Source organism: Oncorhynchus nerka, linkage group LG8 (assembly GCF_034236695.1).
Source record: "Oncorhynchus nerka isolate Pitt River linkage group LG8, Oner_Uvic_2.0, whole genome shotgun sequence".
NCBI lineage: Eukaryota > Metazoa > Chordata > Actinopteri > Salmoniformes > Salmonidae > Oncorhynchus > Oncorhynchus nerka.
Genome location: NC_088403.1, coordinates 24,432,920 through 24,450,655, shown reverse-complemented (window position 1 = coordinate 24,450,655; position 17,736 = coordinate 24,432,920). Strand labels below are relative to the sequence as shown.

Below are 17,736 nucleotides of genomic sequence, written 5' to 3'. Positions count from 1 at the left end.
ATTTCCCTCTATACCATTTGTATTTCATTAACCTTTGACTATTGGATGTTCTTATAGGCACTTTAGTATTGCCAGTGTAACAGTATTGCTTCTGTCCCTCTCCTCGCTCCTCCCTGGGCACGAACCAGCAACACAACGACACCAGCCACCATCGAAGCAGCATTACCCATGCAGAGCAAGGGGAACAACTACTAGAAGGCTCAGAGCGAGCGACATTTGAAACTCTATTAGCGCGCGCTAACTAGCTAGCCATTTCACTTCGGTTACACCAGCCTCATCTCGGGAGTTGATAGGCTTGAAGTCATAAACAGCACAATGCTTGACGCACAACGAAGAGCTGCTGGCAAAACGAACAAAAGTGCTGTTTGAATGAATGTTTACCCGCCTGCTTCTGCCTACCATCGCTCAGTCAGATACTTAGATACTTGTATGCTCATCAGATTATATGCAACGCAGGACACGCTAGATAATATCTAGTAATATCATCAACCATGTGTGGTTAACTTGGGATTATGATTGATTGTTTTTTACAAAATAAGTTTAATGCTAGCTACTGCATTCGCGTAACAGGCAGTCTCATTGTGGAGTGCAACGAGAGAGGCAGGTCGTTTTTGCGTTGGACTAGTTAACTGTAAAAGGTTGCAAGATTGGATCCCCCGAGCTGACAAGGTGAAAATCTGTCGTTCTGCCCCTGAACGAGGCAGTTAACCCACCGTTCCTAGGCCATCATTGAAAATAAGAATGTGTTCTTAACTGACTTGCCTAGTTAAATAAAGGTATATAAAAAATAAAATAAAAATCGGCACATCTGCACCCCAAAATACCGATTGTTATGAAAACTTGAAATTGGACATTCCGATGAATCGGTTGACCTCTATCTACTACATATGCGCAGGAGAATGGGTAGCCTAATGATAGTGAATTATGAGATATTAAAATCGTCCTGTCTAGTCATCATGTTGCTTTCTACAAACATGAGTTAAGACTAGTAGCCCACTTACTGTTAAATGTGGTAACTTGGTCCAACTTGCCAAAATGGGTGGGAATGTTTAGTGTTGGACAAAGCATGAGGTCAAAGAAGAGTGGGGGTGGCAATAAACATCATTGTTCTTTATACAAAGTGCTGGGTTTATATCCTGTTATGCAACTCCTCAATATGACAACCTGCTAATAACATAGCCAAATTCAACAACTACAATACATCTGAGCTGACGTATATTGCGTTGTTGTAGTAGTATCTGTATATACATCCTGCTCTTCAAATACAATGCATCACGAAACACAATATTAGCAAAGAAATGTGAATGAACGAAATGGGGGGGGCTATTAGCTAACCAGACAGTTGGACAGCGAATCTCAAACTTATGACCTGACAAGTGTATGTTTGTATCAAAGGCGGACATTGTCACTATTTTAATGTACGACAGAAAGCAGTCCTTATTAATCTATCCCATTGTGCACTAGCTTGCCCGTGACTGTGTGTCGGCGTTGCAGTCAGCTCAGCCGATAGGGGTGTGGAGGGCTGAACGTAGCTATTAAATTACCACAACATCAAGCCAAGCCGCCATTTTCATAGCGCTTTTCTAAGGACGGCAAGAAAACCGTGTAACTGGGGACACTCGCCACGAGAAGAAAATCCCCAAGAAAGCAATCAATCGTCTTTCAGACATTCTTACTTAAGTATCAATCTGTCGATACCGTTTATGTGTAGTTATTATTAGAAAAATGTAGAATCTCGTCGATAATTTAACCAGCTGGTTAGCTAACGAGCCATGCTAGCTAGCTGCAATGGCTTTCAAAGATACAAAACGTTGGCTAGCGAGTCTCGGCAAAGGAACCATTTTCTCAAGCTACATAGCTAGGCGGCTAACAAATTATATTGGGCCTCATCGTCTTGAAAAATACATAAGTGAGTTATTGCATCAATATTTGAAGCTTGTACGACTACCCGACTGTTACATCAGTTGTAGTACTTAGCTAGCTAATATTAGCGTTCGAACTGCGTTAAACGTCGTTACGCTGGCCAACGAGGTCTTTAACATGGAAAGATTAGCTACCCAAGCTAGTTTAGTACGGCAACTTGGCACGTCATAGTGTGAACAATGCGCAAAGTTCACACTTGCTGAATATACGTTCTCGCAGTTTGATTTCACTTTTAAATAGCATTGAAACAATAGTGTAACCAATCGCACAGTTTAAACGGTCAAATAAGCTACATTGTCAGTGGAGGCAAGATTCCCCGATTTGAGTATGCCCCCTCCACTGAGGTATGGTCCCATCCCCCCACGTTTGCAGCAGTTAAACCACATACCCTCTGAATCTAAATTAAGGGATGTAAATGCATTTGTCAACTAGGAACAAAATAGAATGGTGGGCGTTTATCGGTCCAATAGCCGTTTGTTCATCTAGTGACAGAAGGTCTCTAGTTTTATATATAAAAAACATTTACACAATTGTGGACATGCGATTGAACTTTGACCAGAAATATAATGCAACTACAATTTCCAGAAAATTATACGTAGTCTTTTGTTATCTATATGTAAACAAAAGCCGCCCTGTCAATGCCCTCTGCGCAACACCACATTTTGTGGACTAGCTGGCTACTCAAACGGAAATAAACCTTCATAGGATCAACAAGAAGTGCACTTCCAACCACATATGAAAATCTGTAACTAGATAACGAGCACGGATGTGTTAAACCAAGGCAGTCCAACAAATACTGCAATACAATTCATGATTTACTTGTTCTGTAAGTACAATTTTACCACTAGCCTATTGCATGGGAGTACATTGGCAAACTGACCATCCTTGGGGGGCTGGTTGAAAGAGAGCGGGGTAGTTCTCCATGCCACCTAGTTCGACTGCAACAGCATACTGACATTGCAGGTAAAACGAACTAGCCAAAATAGTTCAGGTTTGATATTGTATTGCTTCCCTTTCTCTTCATTAACAATCCAATGTTATTCAACTGCATTAAGTAAGCGTGCTAACGTTTCAGAAGCAGCCAGTTGAATCTAAAATTCAAATGCGCTAAATAAAGTTAGCCAGCTAAACACTGCACTGTCTAACTAGCTAATGCTAGCAGTTGCTAGCCAGCTAATACAAGCTAACGTTACACCAAAACAATACTATAATTCAGGGCTAACATTAAGTGGCTCACTTAAATTAAAAAATAACTAATTTCCTACCAGAAAGTTAGTTATCAACTTCCATCTAACTATAACACCATCAGCATCCACGTAGCTAACGTTACTAGCTACAGTAGCTAGCCATGAGAAACCAAGTCGGCAAGCTGGCTAGGTAGACTAACTTGGTGAGCTCTTGAAACTAAGACAACCTATGAGGTAGTTTTAAAGCGTTTTACTTACAGTTAAAGTCCACTGTAGATACCCTGAATAAACAGCGACCTGGGTGAGACCCCCGTCGCTAGAGCCTCGCTCTCTACACAACCAAAACAATAGCTACTTCACTCCACACTGCGGCTCTATAAGGTTTAAAAATATTTACACTGATAGCAATCTTTTTTAGAGACTCCCCCTACTGTAATTAATTTTCGTTGGTAATTATTGGAACCCAATAATGACAGTCAGTTCCGAACCGTTAAAATTGTGTCCTACCTACGCCGACTGTTAGAAATTAGATCCCCTCTACCCTGTCTCTTTTCCCTTTGCAAAAATGGCGGCCCTGGCAGGACTGCCGTGACTCCGCCTCCTCCAGCCCATCAAACCCCTAACCCGAGCCCCGCCCCTACACTCTCCGGGGTCCACAGGCCAAGATTACAGGGGCGCCGTGAGATGAGATGGCTACATGCGCGTTCACGCGTCTGTTCTGTTCTGTAGTTTTGTGTCTGTAGTCCAAATCCTGCCGCTATAATGCCACTATGCAGGATTTGTTAGTTCAGTTGCAACGAGTTAGTTCTAGTGTGTGTCTGTATATATATATATATATATATCCTCTTGTTTATAATCCTAATTTATACAATATGATCTCCAAACTTAATTTATAACAAATGTAAACATTTGTAGGATTGATAAGAATCAACATCTCAGATTGTGTGAGTACAGCATGTTCAGCAACTCATTAAAAATGAATCCATTACCATGAATGGGATAATACCTCTTTATTGTCAATTAAAACATTTCATAAACATTTACATTTTCCTTCAACTGCTTGAAAGATCAAGCAACATGGTGCAACACAAAATGACAATACATGACAGACAATACAAGGCATAGACTAAACTCATGTACATAGTCCTGTATGTTTTTTTTCTTTTCAACATGCATCTGAGAACAATTTGTACACTTTGATGTGTGAGGGGGTAAAATTAGGGTGGTCAGTGCTTGACTTGGGCAGAAGTTTACTGAAGCTGCGTACTGGCACTTCAGATTATCTACTGCTTGGGTTCCTGCACCTTTCTATAGAATATTAGCTCAAAGTATTGTGGAGCTCCTGCACCTGAATATAAACAGTACCCAAAATGAGTACTGGCATCTCCAGTATTTCAGTCCAAGTCAAGCACTGTTGTGTGTGTGTGTGTGTAGTCAATGCAGTTTCTTAGCAGCCAAGGACAAAGTCCGGTTGCTTTTATTACTTCCTCTGGAGGAACTTGTTGAATTGTCAGCCCTTTCCCTCCTGTTTCGCACGTCTCTCAACTGCAAAGCAAGCTGATGTGCTTTTGTCAACCATATGACCATACCATGTTCTACATCTATGGTCTGCCATCTCACCACCGCTCATGTCTCAAAGATTCATTCATTCAAGTGCTCCTTTCACTTTTATAGATGATCCTGCTGCAAAATGTGACACTTTCTTCAAATATAAAAAACCAACAGAAATATATTGTATTGTCACTGAGGTCCATGACACACCTTCTGTATCTGCTACAAATAAAATAAACTCATGAATGGCAATTATTAGGCCCTAGTTACCAGAGTTTGAAATTAGCATCTAATTCTGCTGCCCAAGGCAGTAGGAGGAAACAAATATCTTCCACATGAGCCCGTGCTTTCTTTGATTTAACTGAAGGCAAGGTGGGTGGCAGGCAATACTGACCAATGGCAACACAATCTACAAATGGAAGCATCGTGCTATTGTTAACAAGTACATTTAATTCATAATTGCTGTTACATTATTCCAGTCTCCCCCCAAAAAACTGCACTATTATGAATACATGTTATATGTAGGCCTAGTTCAATAATACTGACAACAATGCGTATAGGCTACAAGAGGTCGAGGCAAACGGATCGTCGCCATGGCCAATTTTCAGAGTATATCATCCACACAGATGAATTTTCTAAGAGCCAAAGAGGTGCGTCCAACAATGAATCAAAAAATACGTTGGACATGTCGTGTACGTGTCGTTCGAATTAAGGCGAAGATACAGTGGCTCCTGCGAATCTTCCAATCCTGTTCACATATACAGTCATTGCCTGTTCACATGACATTACAGTTCGACCTCCCCTCCCCCACTGAGATCTAGCCAAACCGCATCCCCGCGCGCACGCGTAATACTGAAACTGGGCTTGCTCGTCTGTTGGTTGTATCAGATCGTCTTGACAGAGTAGATGAGCCTTCATAACTGCTACAACTATACTCATTTCGGAAATCTTATAGCGAATGTAGGAGATATTGTACAACAGTCGTTGGGCTATATAATACTGTATATATATATTTGTACTTGATTCAGAGTGTAGGGTTTTCATAAAAACACTAGTTGGAGACGTTATCAAGAAGTAGCCTAGTCGGTTTCCGAGCAGTTTTGATTAGGATGAGATTCGGTGGTAAAATATAGCGTTCTCTCGTTTTCGCAAAATGGCGTTCTTGTTTTGATAGATTGACATTGCTCTCAGCCAATGATGCATGAATTGGCCTGTTTTTGCAGAAATGGTTGGCTTCTGATGACATCATTCGGACATCGGTTGTAGGCGGGTTCTGAGCTGTGAGGGGAGAGTGGCGCAACCGGAGAACTTGCAGAGCCAGGCGCCATTAGGGCTGAGTCAAGAAAAACAATGCTTTGGAATGCAAGATACATACGGGATGAGCAATTTATTGCTGTTCGACGATAGGAATTACTCAAATGAACTCGCCACTCAACGTATTGTATGCAGATAGCTATAGATCACTTTCCGTTATTTTTGTGAAATTGCAACAACGCCGCTGGTGGCAAATAAGATGGCGCCTGCCGTTAACGAGCATGCACGTGCATAAAGCGCACTGACTAGGCGGCGGCACTGCGCGCACTCCCGAAAGTGCGGAAAGCATCGTTTCTAAACCATGCTCTTAACTTTTGTCGTTAAGTCGTGTTTGATCTTGTCAGTTTATACTATATTGTTTATGTATTTCCTATTCTGGCATTTAAACCGAGAAGCAGACTGGCGAGCCAATTTATAAATCGAAACATGGATGGATGGAAAGTAACGGTCAATGTCTATGAAATTGTAAAAGTGGCCAACAAAAGCTGAACTGAACATTGGCATGAAAGGGAAGAAACCTTTCTGCAGGACTTTAAAGTACAATTCGATTACAGCTGGATACATTACAACTGATGGAACGCGAAGTTAATTGCAAATTTGATATTTTTGTAATAGTTTCCACCAGAAAAAAGCAACTGTCAAACCGCTTAGCTGTTGATAGGGAGCTTAGAGCTTGTCCGCCATGTTGTTCCACTCGGTTCTCAGATTCATTCATCAGTAAATGGCGAATACTCTTCACAATTACCAAAGAGAAGAACTGTTCTCGTAATTTAAATGCTCATTAACCATTTGTACCTGTTATGCCTGTCTTTTGTCACTTGATTTTTTCTTTAAACCTGACTGCCGTCCTATAATATCCCTCCACTTTAATTTACTATACTGGATGCAAAACAAATGCACTGCATTTTCTACTACTATTCACCACTCACCCATGTCATGGAAGACATATACACATTAAAGGCAGGAGGTGCATGACGTTCCAACACAAAACCTTTACTCAAGAGGAAGGAAATTGGAAGGACTGCCATGACCACCAACCGTCCTTGCTCAGTTGTCAGTTTCTAAAAGTTTGCACAGAAGCACATATGCATTAATTCACCATGTCACAACACAAGCTTCCAGCATTACATTTTCATATGAAAAATTAAATACACATTTCCCAAATATTTGCTATACGATTCCCTTTTAAGAGTTTCATACATAGATGCATTTAAAAAATCTACTTCTGTAACTACCTAATATACATTAACACGTATATAAAGGGCTTTGTCTCCATCTAGTGTGAAAAAGTGGAAGCGACACGAGTCGATCCATTTTCTGAACAACCCTCCATCTCGACCAATCATAGCGCTCGTTGTTGGTTGGTCGCCCTCTGTGTCAAGGTGGAACGACATTTTGAGAAAACAACACTGGGGGAAGAGAGAAACAACTATGTCTTCTTTAGGAAGGGCCATGGGTGTTCTTAGGGCCGGGACGCAGCTTCTTACACGTGGACCTCAGAAAATAGTAACCCGAAAGTAAGTAGCGTTACTGGTGTTATAAACGTTAGCTAGCTATGTGCTAAGGACGAAAGGTTGACTTCAATATCGTCATTCATAATTAAATAAACATTATCAATCACACGTCAGCTGTACACATATCACTGTCTTCTTAGCTTTAAACAGTAACGTTTGGCTATAGCTTATAACTAGCTTACAAGTTAACCAACTAGCTAGCAGTCTGACAGTAGGCCTACCAAACAGATGTTAACCCATTGGGTTGTTGGGTTTAATCAAATGTGTAGAGCGTAGTTATATTATACTGGTATAGGGTGTAAAACAGTGATATCATCAGTGCTCTGGTTTTCTGTTAATTTTCAGAGCTGGTGGTGGACCACACATAGAGGCCCAGTACAGGCAATTCCCACAACTCACCAAGAGCCAGACGTTCCAAGCAGAGCTCCTCAGCAGTGCCATGTGGTTCTGGATCCTGTGGCACTGCTGGCATGACCCAGATGCAGTAATGGTGAGTTAAATGTAGATTAGGCTCCTAATCATAGTTATGCTTGGTATGTCCTGTCCAATCTAGTTTTGGCAGTTCATAGAGTAAAGGATGGAGACAAAGCCGGTGTCTGTCAAGCAGACTTAACCCCATAATGCCTCTTCTCTCAGGGTCACTTCCCATGGCCTGATGCATCCGCATGGACAGATGAGGAACTGGGGATCCCAGCTGACGATGAGGAATGAGTTGCCCTCTACCCCCAGGTGTGCCTTTTGTCCTGTGTACGGCTACATCAGTCTTCTCCACCACAGGATCTGTGATGCATCCAAGGGATGTTTGTCAATGAGAATGTCTTGTCCTCTGATGGAAGATTGTGTTCATCACGCAGATAGTCATAAGCTGTTGGTTTTATGCACATTTGCATTATTATGGGAAATGGAATGCTTATTCAGTTAGTACAGTATATGCACGAGAGCCCTTCTGTAACAAGATGTGTTAATATGCCCATTTCAATTAGGTTCCTTACTGTAGCAGTGGCATGTTGTAATAGTACTTATCTATTTCTTGCATTTCTAGACCTTGTGTGTGTGCCCAGTCACTACCTGGAGGTTAAGGGTGTCCCGAAAGGCTTTGTTGTACATAGACAAATAAAATTCAATTTATTCTAAAACATATCTTTGGGGTGTGTACATATGGAATGCAATGACTGTTTTTGAATGTGTATAATTAGTTCTAGTCGTTTCCTGTAAAAAAAAAACAACAGCATCAGTTCATTTTTATATTTCCAGGTCACTTTTGAAATGCTGAAACAGTCAATGCATTAAGTAACAGTGTCACAGTAAGCCAGTGTTTATGGTTCAAACCATCTGAAGGACTAATGCACAGAGAAGAAACATGACCATTGATGGAAAAAAAATATGCAAATAGATTTGCATGTAAGAGTTTACGGTAAATTCTGTACAATGAGAGAACTGCTGCTAATAACAAACCCTGCCTGCAGGCTAGCTCTTGTGCTTATTATTACACAGACGAGTGGTGAGGACTTCAACATGCAATAAGAGTTAAGGTGGAAATGTCTGGCAATAGGATTCAACACTATTCTGTGGAGGGGAAGACATTAAAGTAGTGATCTTGGTCATTAGGTGAAATCTCATTAAAGGCTGAGCGATAGACCACAATTACACCAAGGTTTGCTGCACTGCAAGTTGAAATCATAGCACAGCTTTCAAGTGAGATACTGTTCAAAGGGTGCTATTAAAGTTACTTGGCGACTAAGTAAGTCGATGTCATTTAGTGAAATACTCTGTAGACGAGAGAGAGGGTGTCTAAGGATGTCTAAGGACAAGCATTTAGCTCAACACGTACAAGTGGTGTTTGGGAGGGGGTCTGTCAAAAGAAAGATTTTGAATGTCTTGGATGTAGAGTTAAACTTGTTAAGTAGCTAGGCAGAGCTTGAGCATAGATGGTATCATCTCCCCCCCTTCAAAATGTACTTTTCCTCAGATGAAAAAGGACCAATTCAAAAGCACAACTGCTTAGTTAGATGAGAAAGAAGTGGAACAGGAGTCTGGTTGGAAGAACTTGCCTTAGTAGTGTACATAATGTAGCTGGTGATTAAATCAGAGGTTATATCTGTGGCATCATTCCCTGAGAGTGAATAACTACAATTCCAAAATCAAATCTCACACACTCACTTCAGCACCATATCATAGGAATCCCCCCCCCCCTTCAGATTAAAAGGACCACCAAAGATTTTCGTTAGCCTACTTGACGTTGTCTATAGGTGTAGCAGGGCAGGTAACCTTTTGGAGTCACAGTATTACCCATTCTCTTAACACACACAACCCCACTAACCTTTGGAAACCAGAAGAGATATAGGTTCAAATCAAGTTAAGAAACCCTAATTGGACAGAATAGAAGTGGAGAAAAAAAAGTTTTAGTTAGAAATTATCTTACTGACCTACACAATATATCATGACCACATGAAGTCTAAAATGTCCACATATACAATAATCATAAGAGAACAAAAATGAAAATCCGAGGTTTACGGTCAAAATATAATACAATTATTATTCACCTCAATTAATAAATACATAATTCAGAATCCATAAAAAAAATAACATTAAAATCACAAAAAAAAACTAGAAATAAATTAAGCAGGATATTGTACAAGTTGTTTTTCAACCAAGTAAACAACTTACACTATAAAACATTTCTTATTGAGGCAGCACTCTGTGTTAGTCTCCCTTTAACCATCAGAGGGCAGCAAAATCATTTCGATTCTATATAGTGGAGTATGGCTTTCGTATGACCTAGCAAGCATTAAAGCATGTGAAATTCAAATAGAGAAACTTATGATGAACTAATGCAGACAGGTTAAAATGTCATTGTTTTAAACCTGATGGGTTTTTACCCCCCCCCCCCAAAAAAAAACAGTGCAATGATAAATTCGCAATCGTCTTTCAATAGATGAATGACAATGTATCAGGGAATGCTAACCAAGAGAGTGCTGCCTCAAAACTTCTCTCAACGTCATTATTGCTGGTGTGATTGAGATAAGGGGAGTTGGGAGCATGGAGGACGTACAAACATTAAGCACCATTTCGAAAAATTAGCTTAGCACTTTCTTCCCTCAGGGCCAAAAAGGACCCCGCTAGAGAGAGCCCAGACACGGCGCCAGATGGGTCAATGCCAGTCTGTGGAAAGCCAGCGTGTCTATCCCAACTTCCATCTTGTCCTGGGTCTCATCCAGTTCATAGTGCTGCAGATATTCAAGGAAGGCAGCGCTGGGAGATGCAGATGGTGGGACATCACGCAGCCTTCATCAGCCATTAACATTGGCTGAAGATTTGTCTTCAATGTTGCGATGTACTGTAGACCTCATTCCTACCTCATCCAGACATCTAACACTTCCCCATGGCACGTTAATGCCCACTGGAACTCTCTCTAAGTTTCCCTGAAGTTGAGTAATCAACATGCTTTCCCCCCCCATCTTCTCCATTACGTTTTAGAGTGCTTGCAGTGAAGCTGTGCGCTTGATTGGTAGCTTGCTCATGTGAATCCAATACCCTGTGGTCCTAAGCATGCACAGTAAGCCTGTTCGTTTGTGTGTCTGACAACAACAAGTCTTTCAGATGGGCCCTTTCCCCAGGCAGTGATTTCTCCAGGCCAAAAAGGTGTCGACTAAATGTACAGAATAATCTGGATGTGAGGACAGAGGTCTGTTCCCCTCCTTTAGCTTTGCCTGTGGCCCTCAGAGCTCTATACAAAGACGCCATTGTGTCGGTTCATCTTCAGAATCTTCCCCAGTCTCTGCTTGGCCGTGGCCATTCCTTTCTTGGGCCGCTTGCCTGAAAAACAAAACCCAAACCCCACATGAATGGCTGACGTGCTGAATGAAGAGAGAGTTGTGTCACAGTAGCATCCAATCCCTGAGAACATTAACTAATTACTAGACAAATGGAAAGAATAAAATAGTTGGTTGCGTACCTTTCGTGGCCTGGTTGCTGACGGGAGGGGAGTTGGAGGCGTGTCTTTTGGAGGGGTGGAGAGGGGGAGACATTGAGGGATCACAGTACTGGTAGTTGTCGGCCTCTGGGCTGGCGTCGTGGCTCAGGGCCCCAAGGGAGAGGGGCCCCCGATTGTCCCAGGCCTCGCTGCTGCTGTTGCCCTGGCTGTCCATGGGGCTCTTGTCCTCCGCCACACGACGCTGGTGCTGCTCTCGGCGCTCCGGCGAGCCTCGGCTCGGGCTGGACCACCACGGCTCCTGGGAAGTGGCGACCTCGTCTGGCTTGGAGGGGCACAGCAGGCCAGCCATGGACAGCATGCCTTGAATGGCCTCCTCTGTGCTGGGTGAGGTAGGACGTTCTCTGCAGGGACACAGAAGAGTCAATCACAGGCCACCGCACCAGACTCCACAAAAGCCAACTGTGGTCATCTTTACCAGTCAAAAGGGAAGTTCTAAATATAATCTTTGTATGCATAATTGGCACATGCTTCAGTTTCAATTCCATCTCCATCGTTATGAGATTACTAAACCGATGGCGTGAACTTTTAGACATTTCTACAAGAAATCATCCCTTAATAAATAACTCAATTGCTAAAATATTTTTGTGATTCCAATAACAGGAGCTGTGTTTTAGCTCGCCCACGCACAGCGGGTCAGACCACCCACCTTTTGAGTGGCTTGTGTTTGTGCCGGAGGTTCAGGTCTGTTTGGTCCAGCTCTATGGTGTGCCCCGCAGCCCTCTGGGATGAGCCCCTCTCCTCATCATCATCATCATCACTCTGGGAGCTTCCTGAATTTTCCTCAGAAGAGGTGTTTTGCTGCAGAGAGGGAGAGAGACGAGAAACTGGTTGAGGGTTGATACACAACAAATCAAATCAAAGAGTTAAGTTCTCACTGACAAAACCACAGTGGGGGTAGACCATGTTAATATCAGGTACCTGTGTGTTGGAATCACTGTCCGAGTCCATGTCCGACACGTCGGAGTGTCCTGAGGCTTCTTCCCCGAGTTCAGTCTTAACCCTCTCAATACCCCCTGAGAAGGCAAACAGACATCATTAACCACAGATAATGGTAGGAAACATTCCCTCTCCGTGTCCAAGTCAACAGGTTACTAGACCTAGTAAACAACATGACCCGTTAGAAAGCATGGTGTGTCTGGGACAATGAGGTCAATAAACTGACAAAGTTGAGTCAGATTATAAACTATACAACACACACACATATACACATATATACACTCTGTCATCACAGAAAAAGACCACAGTGGCATGCCATTCATTTTCTAATAAAAGCTGAGTACTGGGGTATTGTCCAGACAAAGATTTTTAGTGTAGCAATATTAAGTTTATGAAATTAAATCAGATGTGAAAAATAGGCTATGCAAAAATGTGGGCACCCTTCTCATTCTGTTGATTTGAATACCTGTAACTACTTAGCACTAACTAATTAGAACACACAATTGGTTTGGTGAGCTCATTAAGCCTTGAACTTCATAGACAAGTGCATCCAATCATGAGAAAAGGTATTTAAGGCCAATTGCAAGTTGTTGTTCTCTTTGACTCTCCTCTGAAGAGTAGCAACATGGGGGCCTCAAAACAACTCTCAAATGACCTGGAAACAAAGGTTGTTCAACATTATGGTTTAGAGGAAGGCTACAAAAAGCTATCGCAGAGATTTAAGCTGTCAGTGTCCACTGTGAGGAACATAGTGAGGAAATGGAAGACCCCAGGCACAGTTCTTGTTAAGGCCAGAAGTGGCAGGCCAAGTAAAATATCGGAGAGGCGAAGGATGGTGAGAACGGTCAAAAACAGCCCACAGACCACCTCCAAAGATCTACAACATCATCTTGCAGCAGATGGTGTCACTGTGCATCGTTCAACAATTCAGCACACTTTGCACAAGGAGAAGCTGTATGGGTGAGTGATGTGGAAGAAGCCTTTTCTGCACACATGCCACAAACAGAGTCGCTTGAGGTGTGCAAACGCACATTTGGACAAGCCAGCTTAATTTTGGAATATGGTGCTGTGGACTGATGAAAAAAAGGTATGAGTTATTTGGTCATAACAAGGGACGTTATGCACGGCGGCAAAAGATCACAGCGTTCCAAGAAAAACACTTGCTACCCACAGTAAAATATGGTGGGGGTTCCATCAAGCTGTGGGGCTGTGTGGCCAGTGCCGGTACTGGGAATCTTGTTCAAGTTGAGGGTCGCATGGATTCCACTCAATATCAGCAGATTCTTGGGAATAATGTTGAAGAATCAGTCAAAGTTTAAGTTACGCCGGGGCTGAATATTTCAACAAGACAACGACCCAAAACACTGCTCAAAATCTACCCGGGTATTTATGCAGAGGAACAAGTACAATGTTCTGGAATGGCCATCCCAGTCCCCAGACCTGAATATCATTAAGAATCTGTGGGATGCTTTGAAGCGGGCTGTCCATGCTCGGCAACCCTCAAACCTAACTGGAGATGTTTTGTAAGGAGGAATGGTCCAAAATACCTTCATCCAGAATCTAGACACTCATTAGAGGCTATGGGAAGCGTCTAGAGGCTGTTATATTAGCAAAAGGAGGCTCTACTAAATATTGATGTGATTTTTCTATTGGGGTGCCCAAATTTATGCACCTGTCTAATTTTGTTTTGATGCATATTGCACATTTTCTGTTAATCCAATAAACCTCATTTCACTACTGAAATATTACTGTGTCCATCAGTTATTTGATAGATCAAAATGAAATTGTTGATCCAAACACCCAATTATTTATAAATGGAAATCATGGAAATTGTCAGGGGTGCCCAAACTTTTTCATACGACTGTATATACATACATAGTGAATTGCTTCAGCATCATGACTTACTGAGGTGTCCTGGTTCCTCCTCTCCTCCCATAGTGCTGTGCTGCCGTTCCTGGTCTGACTCCGTCTTCATCTCCTCTCTGCTCTTCAGCTGGCCCACGGACGGCCTCTCACTCTCCGCCTTCACCGGGCTGCTAGCCGTGCTACTACCTGGTCTCCTCTCGTCTCGGATGATCCGTCCGTTGTGCAGCGTGAGACGCAGGTGTGTGTCTGGGTTCTCAGCAGCAGCGGCAGAGGCGGTGGACACCATGTTGAACTTCCCATGCACCGGGGGACAGAAGGTAGGGTCCTGTGGTAGAGACAGAGTTATAGGACTCATTCAACACAGGTATCAGACGTTTCTATTGAATTGTATGACTCTTTATAACATGGGAACAGTATTGATTTTTGTAGTAGTAATGAAAGGAAAATACTAAATGTGGTTTATTGATTGATCTTATGATCATTTCCAATAATAACAAGGCATTTAAATGTGACATATGCCAGAGAGCGTGTGACATTCTAGTTTTACGTTGTGGGAGTTTGACCTGCTCCTCTCACCTCCTCCAGAGGGCCCACCACCAGCCTCCTGAGCACCTCTCTGGTGTGCAGCTCCAGGATCTCCAGGTTAGAGGGAACCTTAGGGCCCTGCTCCTGCTGCTCCCGGAGCCTCCGGGCTGCCCGCCGTGCCTGACGGGCCGGGCACACCCTCTCCAGCGTGGAGCGCGTGGCCGGACACTGGCCTCCACCGCTTCCCTGAGATTTCACTGGCTTGTTGGTGCCACCACTGCTGGCCTGGTCTTCCTGTTGGAACACACACACACACAACATAACAAAACACCATTATAGGAGGGAGGGGTTTGAACACAACCTCAATCTTTAAATCTAATCTACGTATATGGACAAGGAAGCCGCAAGAGACAGATTGGCAGTTACAAATAAGGTGCAACAAATCCATCACGTCAGTGACATACTGCATGATCCTGAAAGATGGATTTGAAGCACTTCTCATACAGCCCCTCAGATCGAGTGCTCTTCCACCTACACAAAGGTGATGCTCCTCAGGCCCTCCATCCCCAGACCTTACCTCCAGGTAGCGGATTTCCTTGGTCAGCTCTTTAATGAGACGGTTGGGCCTGATATGGTCCGGGACCTCGCTGGTGGGCTCCGTAACCTGCAGTCAGAATGTTCCATACACACAATTAAGGTGGAGTTGAACAGAGAGGCTGTGTTTCCACCACTGGCACAGTGTCATCAGATCCGGGGAAAACCACTATGACCCCCTCCCAACCCCCCCATCATCAGAGCTCAGCTGGGAGATAAACCATTCAGTCTAGATATTCATCAGCCAACAGAGTCAGGTGCAAGAATAGAGAAGGTGAAGCCAGTACCATCACCCAAAGATAATATGGAAAAAAAATCACATTTCATTCTGTGCCCCTCACCTCTCGCTTCAGCCAGGTTTTCAGTGGACTGATTAAAGATTTCACTCCCTCCACTAGGTAGGTCTGGGGCGGGCAGTTGTCTTCTCGCAACTCTGAGAAAGAGAACAAAGGCGTTATATTTGTTATGATGCATGCAAAATAAAATGTAAAAAGCCAATAAATATATTGTAGTATCATGTGGATTTTACAGCTTCAGTCACCTTTCAGGGTCTCCAGCAGGTTCTTGGCCACATACCAGCAGATAGCCTCAAAGTAGGGAAACTTGAAGAGGTCTGGAGTCTTCAGACGACGCTCCATCTCGTAACACCTGAGCTGCATGCCAATGTTGAGGTTGTGGAGGAAGTTGCCTCCGAACGCCATGCAATCCTGAGAGGTGAGGACGGCATGGATCCATCCTGCAGAGGGCAGCACACACACACACACACAGTCAATGTTTGACTCACTGACTGGTAATACATGGACACTGGCTAGGTGGTGTATTCGTCAAACGGCAGCCAAGCATCGATCATCATGTCACCAGAATAAGACCCATTGGAAAGGAGCATCAAGCCTATCACCTTGCACTTTGCACTTTCACCCCCCTGGGAAGTTCACAAGTTTTATCATCTGTATCCTAATAAACTGCATGGTTTCATGAGTCGTAGTGGGAATACCACACACCATGTCATCGCGTGATTCCAAGTTTACTTCAATATGATGGTTATTATATCAATATTTGCACACAAAGGCAGTTCCATCGCATAGTTCATTTTATCGACACAAAAATCGACATCTTGTCCAGCGCATTTTGTTTTGACGACAATTGGAAAGTTTACAGACAAATGTTGCGTTTCCGTCAGGTCTGTCGTCACATTCCCTCTCCGACATCTACTTTACTGGCATAAAAAGGTTGGTATTTGACACACAAACACCCAACCTGATAAAAACCGACACACACACACACTGTTGGCACACAAACTGACAACACAAACATACAGGGTCATATCAGGCCTGCCTGACCTGGTCAAGATAAAGCAGTGCTCTTTATACCTCCGGAGAGAACAGAAAGCAGAGACGGCGGTGACGCAGCACTGATACTGCAGGCACTGACGCGGTTACAGGGTTACCGCGGTTGAGCGGCCAAGTATGTTGTGCTCTACCCCCTCCCCAAATATCTATCCCACCTCTCCACACCCCCTGAACCCCCTGGAAAAGACACAGCTGAAGCCCTGGTCATGATTAGTCTTAACCTTTACTCAAGATATAAAACATTTTTTTTGTGTGTGTGTGTGTGTGAATTTTTTCTCCCCAATTTCATGGTATCCAATTGTTAGTAGCTACTATCTTGTCTCATTGCTACAACTCCTGTACGGGCTCGGGAGAGACGAAGGTTGAAAGTCATGCGTCCTCCGATACACAACCTAACCAAGCCGCACTGCTTCTTAACACAGCGAGCATCCAACCTGGATTGTGCGTCGCCCCACGGACCTCCCGGCCGCGGCCGGTTACGAACCCAGAGTCTCTGGTGGCACAGCTGGCGCTGCAGTACAGCACCCTTAACCACTGCGCCACCCGGGAGGCAATTTTAAAACGTGTGGGTTTTCATTCTTGTTCCTATGGGAGTATTGACACAGAAATGTATGGATACCCTGAACTTTTGAAAAGTCTGTTGAGTTGCACACGATTGCTGTTCTGAACCGATTGCATATCCTGTATAGTTTTACATCGTCCTCAGGTGATCTCCACAGGCAAAAAAAACATGGAACCCTGTGATCTACAAATGTAATACGACCCCCCCATCAGGTAAGCTTATGGAAGGATCATTGTGGTGATAACAGAGATGGTGAGATGGGGTTAAATCACTAAAGGACATGAGTGAAACCCCTCTAAAAGCCATCTGGAGTTAATGAGGAGAACAAGGAGCATGTGTTAACCATGAGGTTCTGCTTACTGCGGTCGCCCGTTCACGGCTCTCTAGACGTGTTACGTCATCAAGACATGGGGTGGAATGT

The 17,736-nt window shown here is 43.4% G+C and overlaps 3 protein-coding genes across 5 annotated transcripts in view; 1 reads left to right on the top strand and 2 right to left on the bottom strand.

Moving 5' to 3' along the window:
- LOC115132988 (inactive histone-lysine N-methyltransferase 2E-like) overlaps positions 1-3,681 on the bottom strand; it is a 32,722-nt gene extending 29,041 nt beyond the window's left edge. Inside the window, 1 exon segment of the mRNA XM_065021556.1 lies at positions 3,369-3,681. The gene's annotated coding sequence lies outside the window, so the exon portion shown is untranslated.
- Positions 3,682-7,322: 3,641 nt separating this feature from the next.
- LOC115132993 (NADH dehydrogenase [ubiquinone] 1 beta subcomplex subunit 2, mitochondrial-like) lies at positions 7,323-8,629 on the top strand. Of its 2 annotated transcripts, XM_029665775.2 has the most exons (4): positions 7,324-7,492; positions 7,835-7,979; positions 8,126-8,218; positions 8,532-8,629. In XM_029665775.2, the coding sequence occupies exons 1-3, from the start codon at positions 7,407-7,409 to the stop codon at positions 8,198-8,200; spliced, it is 306 nt and encodes a 101-aa protein (XP_029521635.1). In that variant the 5' UTR covers positions 7,324-7,406; the 3' UTR covers positions 8,201-8,218; positions 8,532-8,629. The 2 variants fall into 2 exon arrangements, with proteins under 2 accessions (XP_029521634.1, XP_029521635.1); XM_029665774.2 differs by having other exon boundaries at positions 7,323-7,492; positions 8,126-8,629.
- A 91-nt stretch (positions 8,630-8,720) lies between these two features.
- Positions 8,721-17,736, bottom strand: part of LOC115132989 (lysine-specific demethylase 7B-like) — a 31,234-nt gene continuing 22,218 nt past the window's right edge. For both annotated transcript variants that reach the window (XM_029665770.2, XM_065021557.1), the window contains exons 8-16: positions 15,946-16,140; positions 15,746-15,837; positions 15,388-15,474; positions 14,862-15,104; positions 14,325-14,610; positions 12,402-12,496; positions 12,130-12,281; positions 11,445-11,824; positions 8,721-11,305 (exon numbers count right to left, since the gene is read on the bottom strand). In XM_029665770.2, coding sequence (XP_029521630.1) covers positions 11,217-11,305; positions 11,445-11,824; positions 12,130-12,281; positions 12,402-12,496; positions 14,325-14,610; positions 14,862-15,104; positions 15,388-15,474; positions 15,746-15,837; positions 15,946-16,140 — 1,619 coding nt within the window. In that variant the 3' untranslated portion in view covers positions 8,721-11,216. The remainder of the gene's footprint in view (positions 11,306-11,444; positions 11,825-12,129; positions 12,282-12,401; positions 12,497-14,324; positions 14,611-14,861; positions 15,105-15,387; positions 15,475-15,745; positions 15,838-15,945; positions 16,141-17,736) is intronic.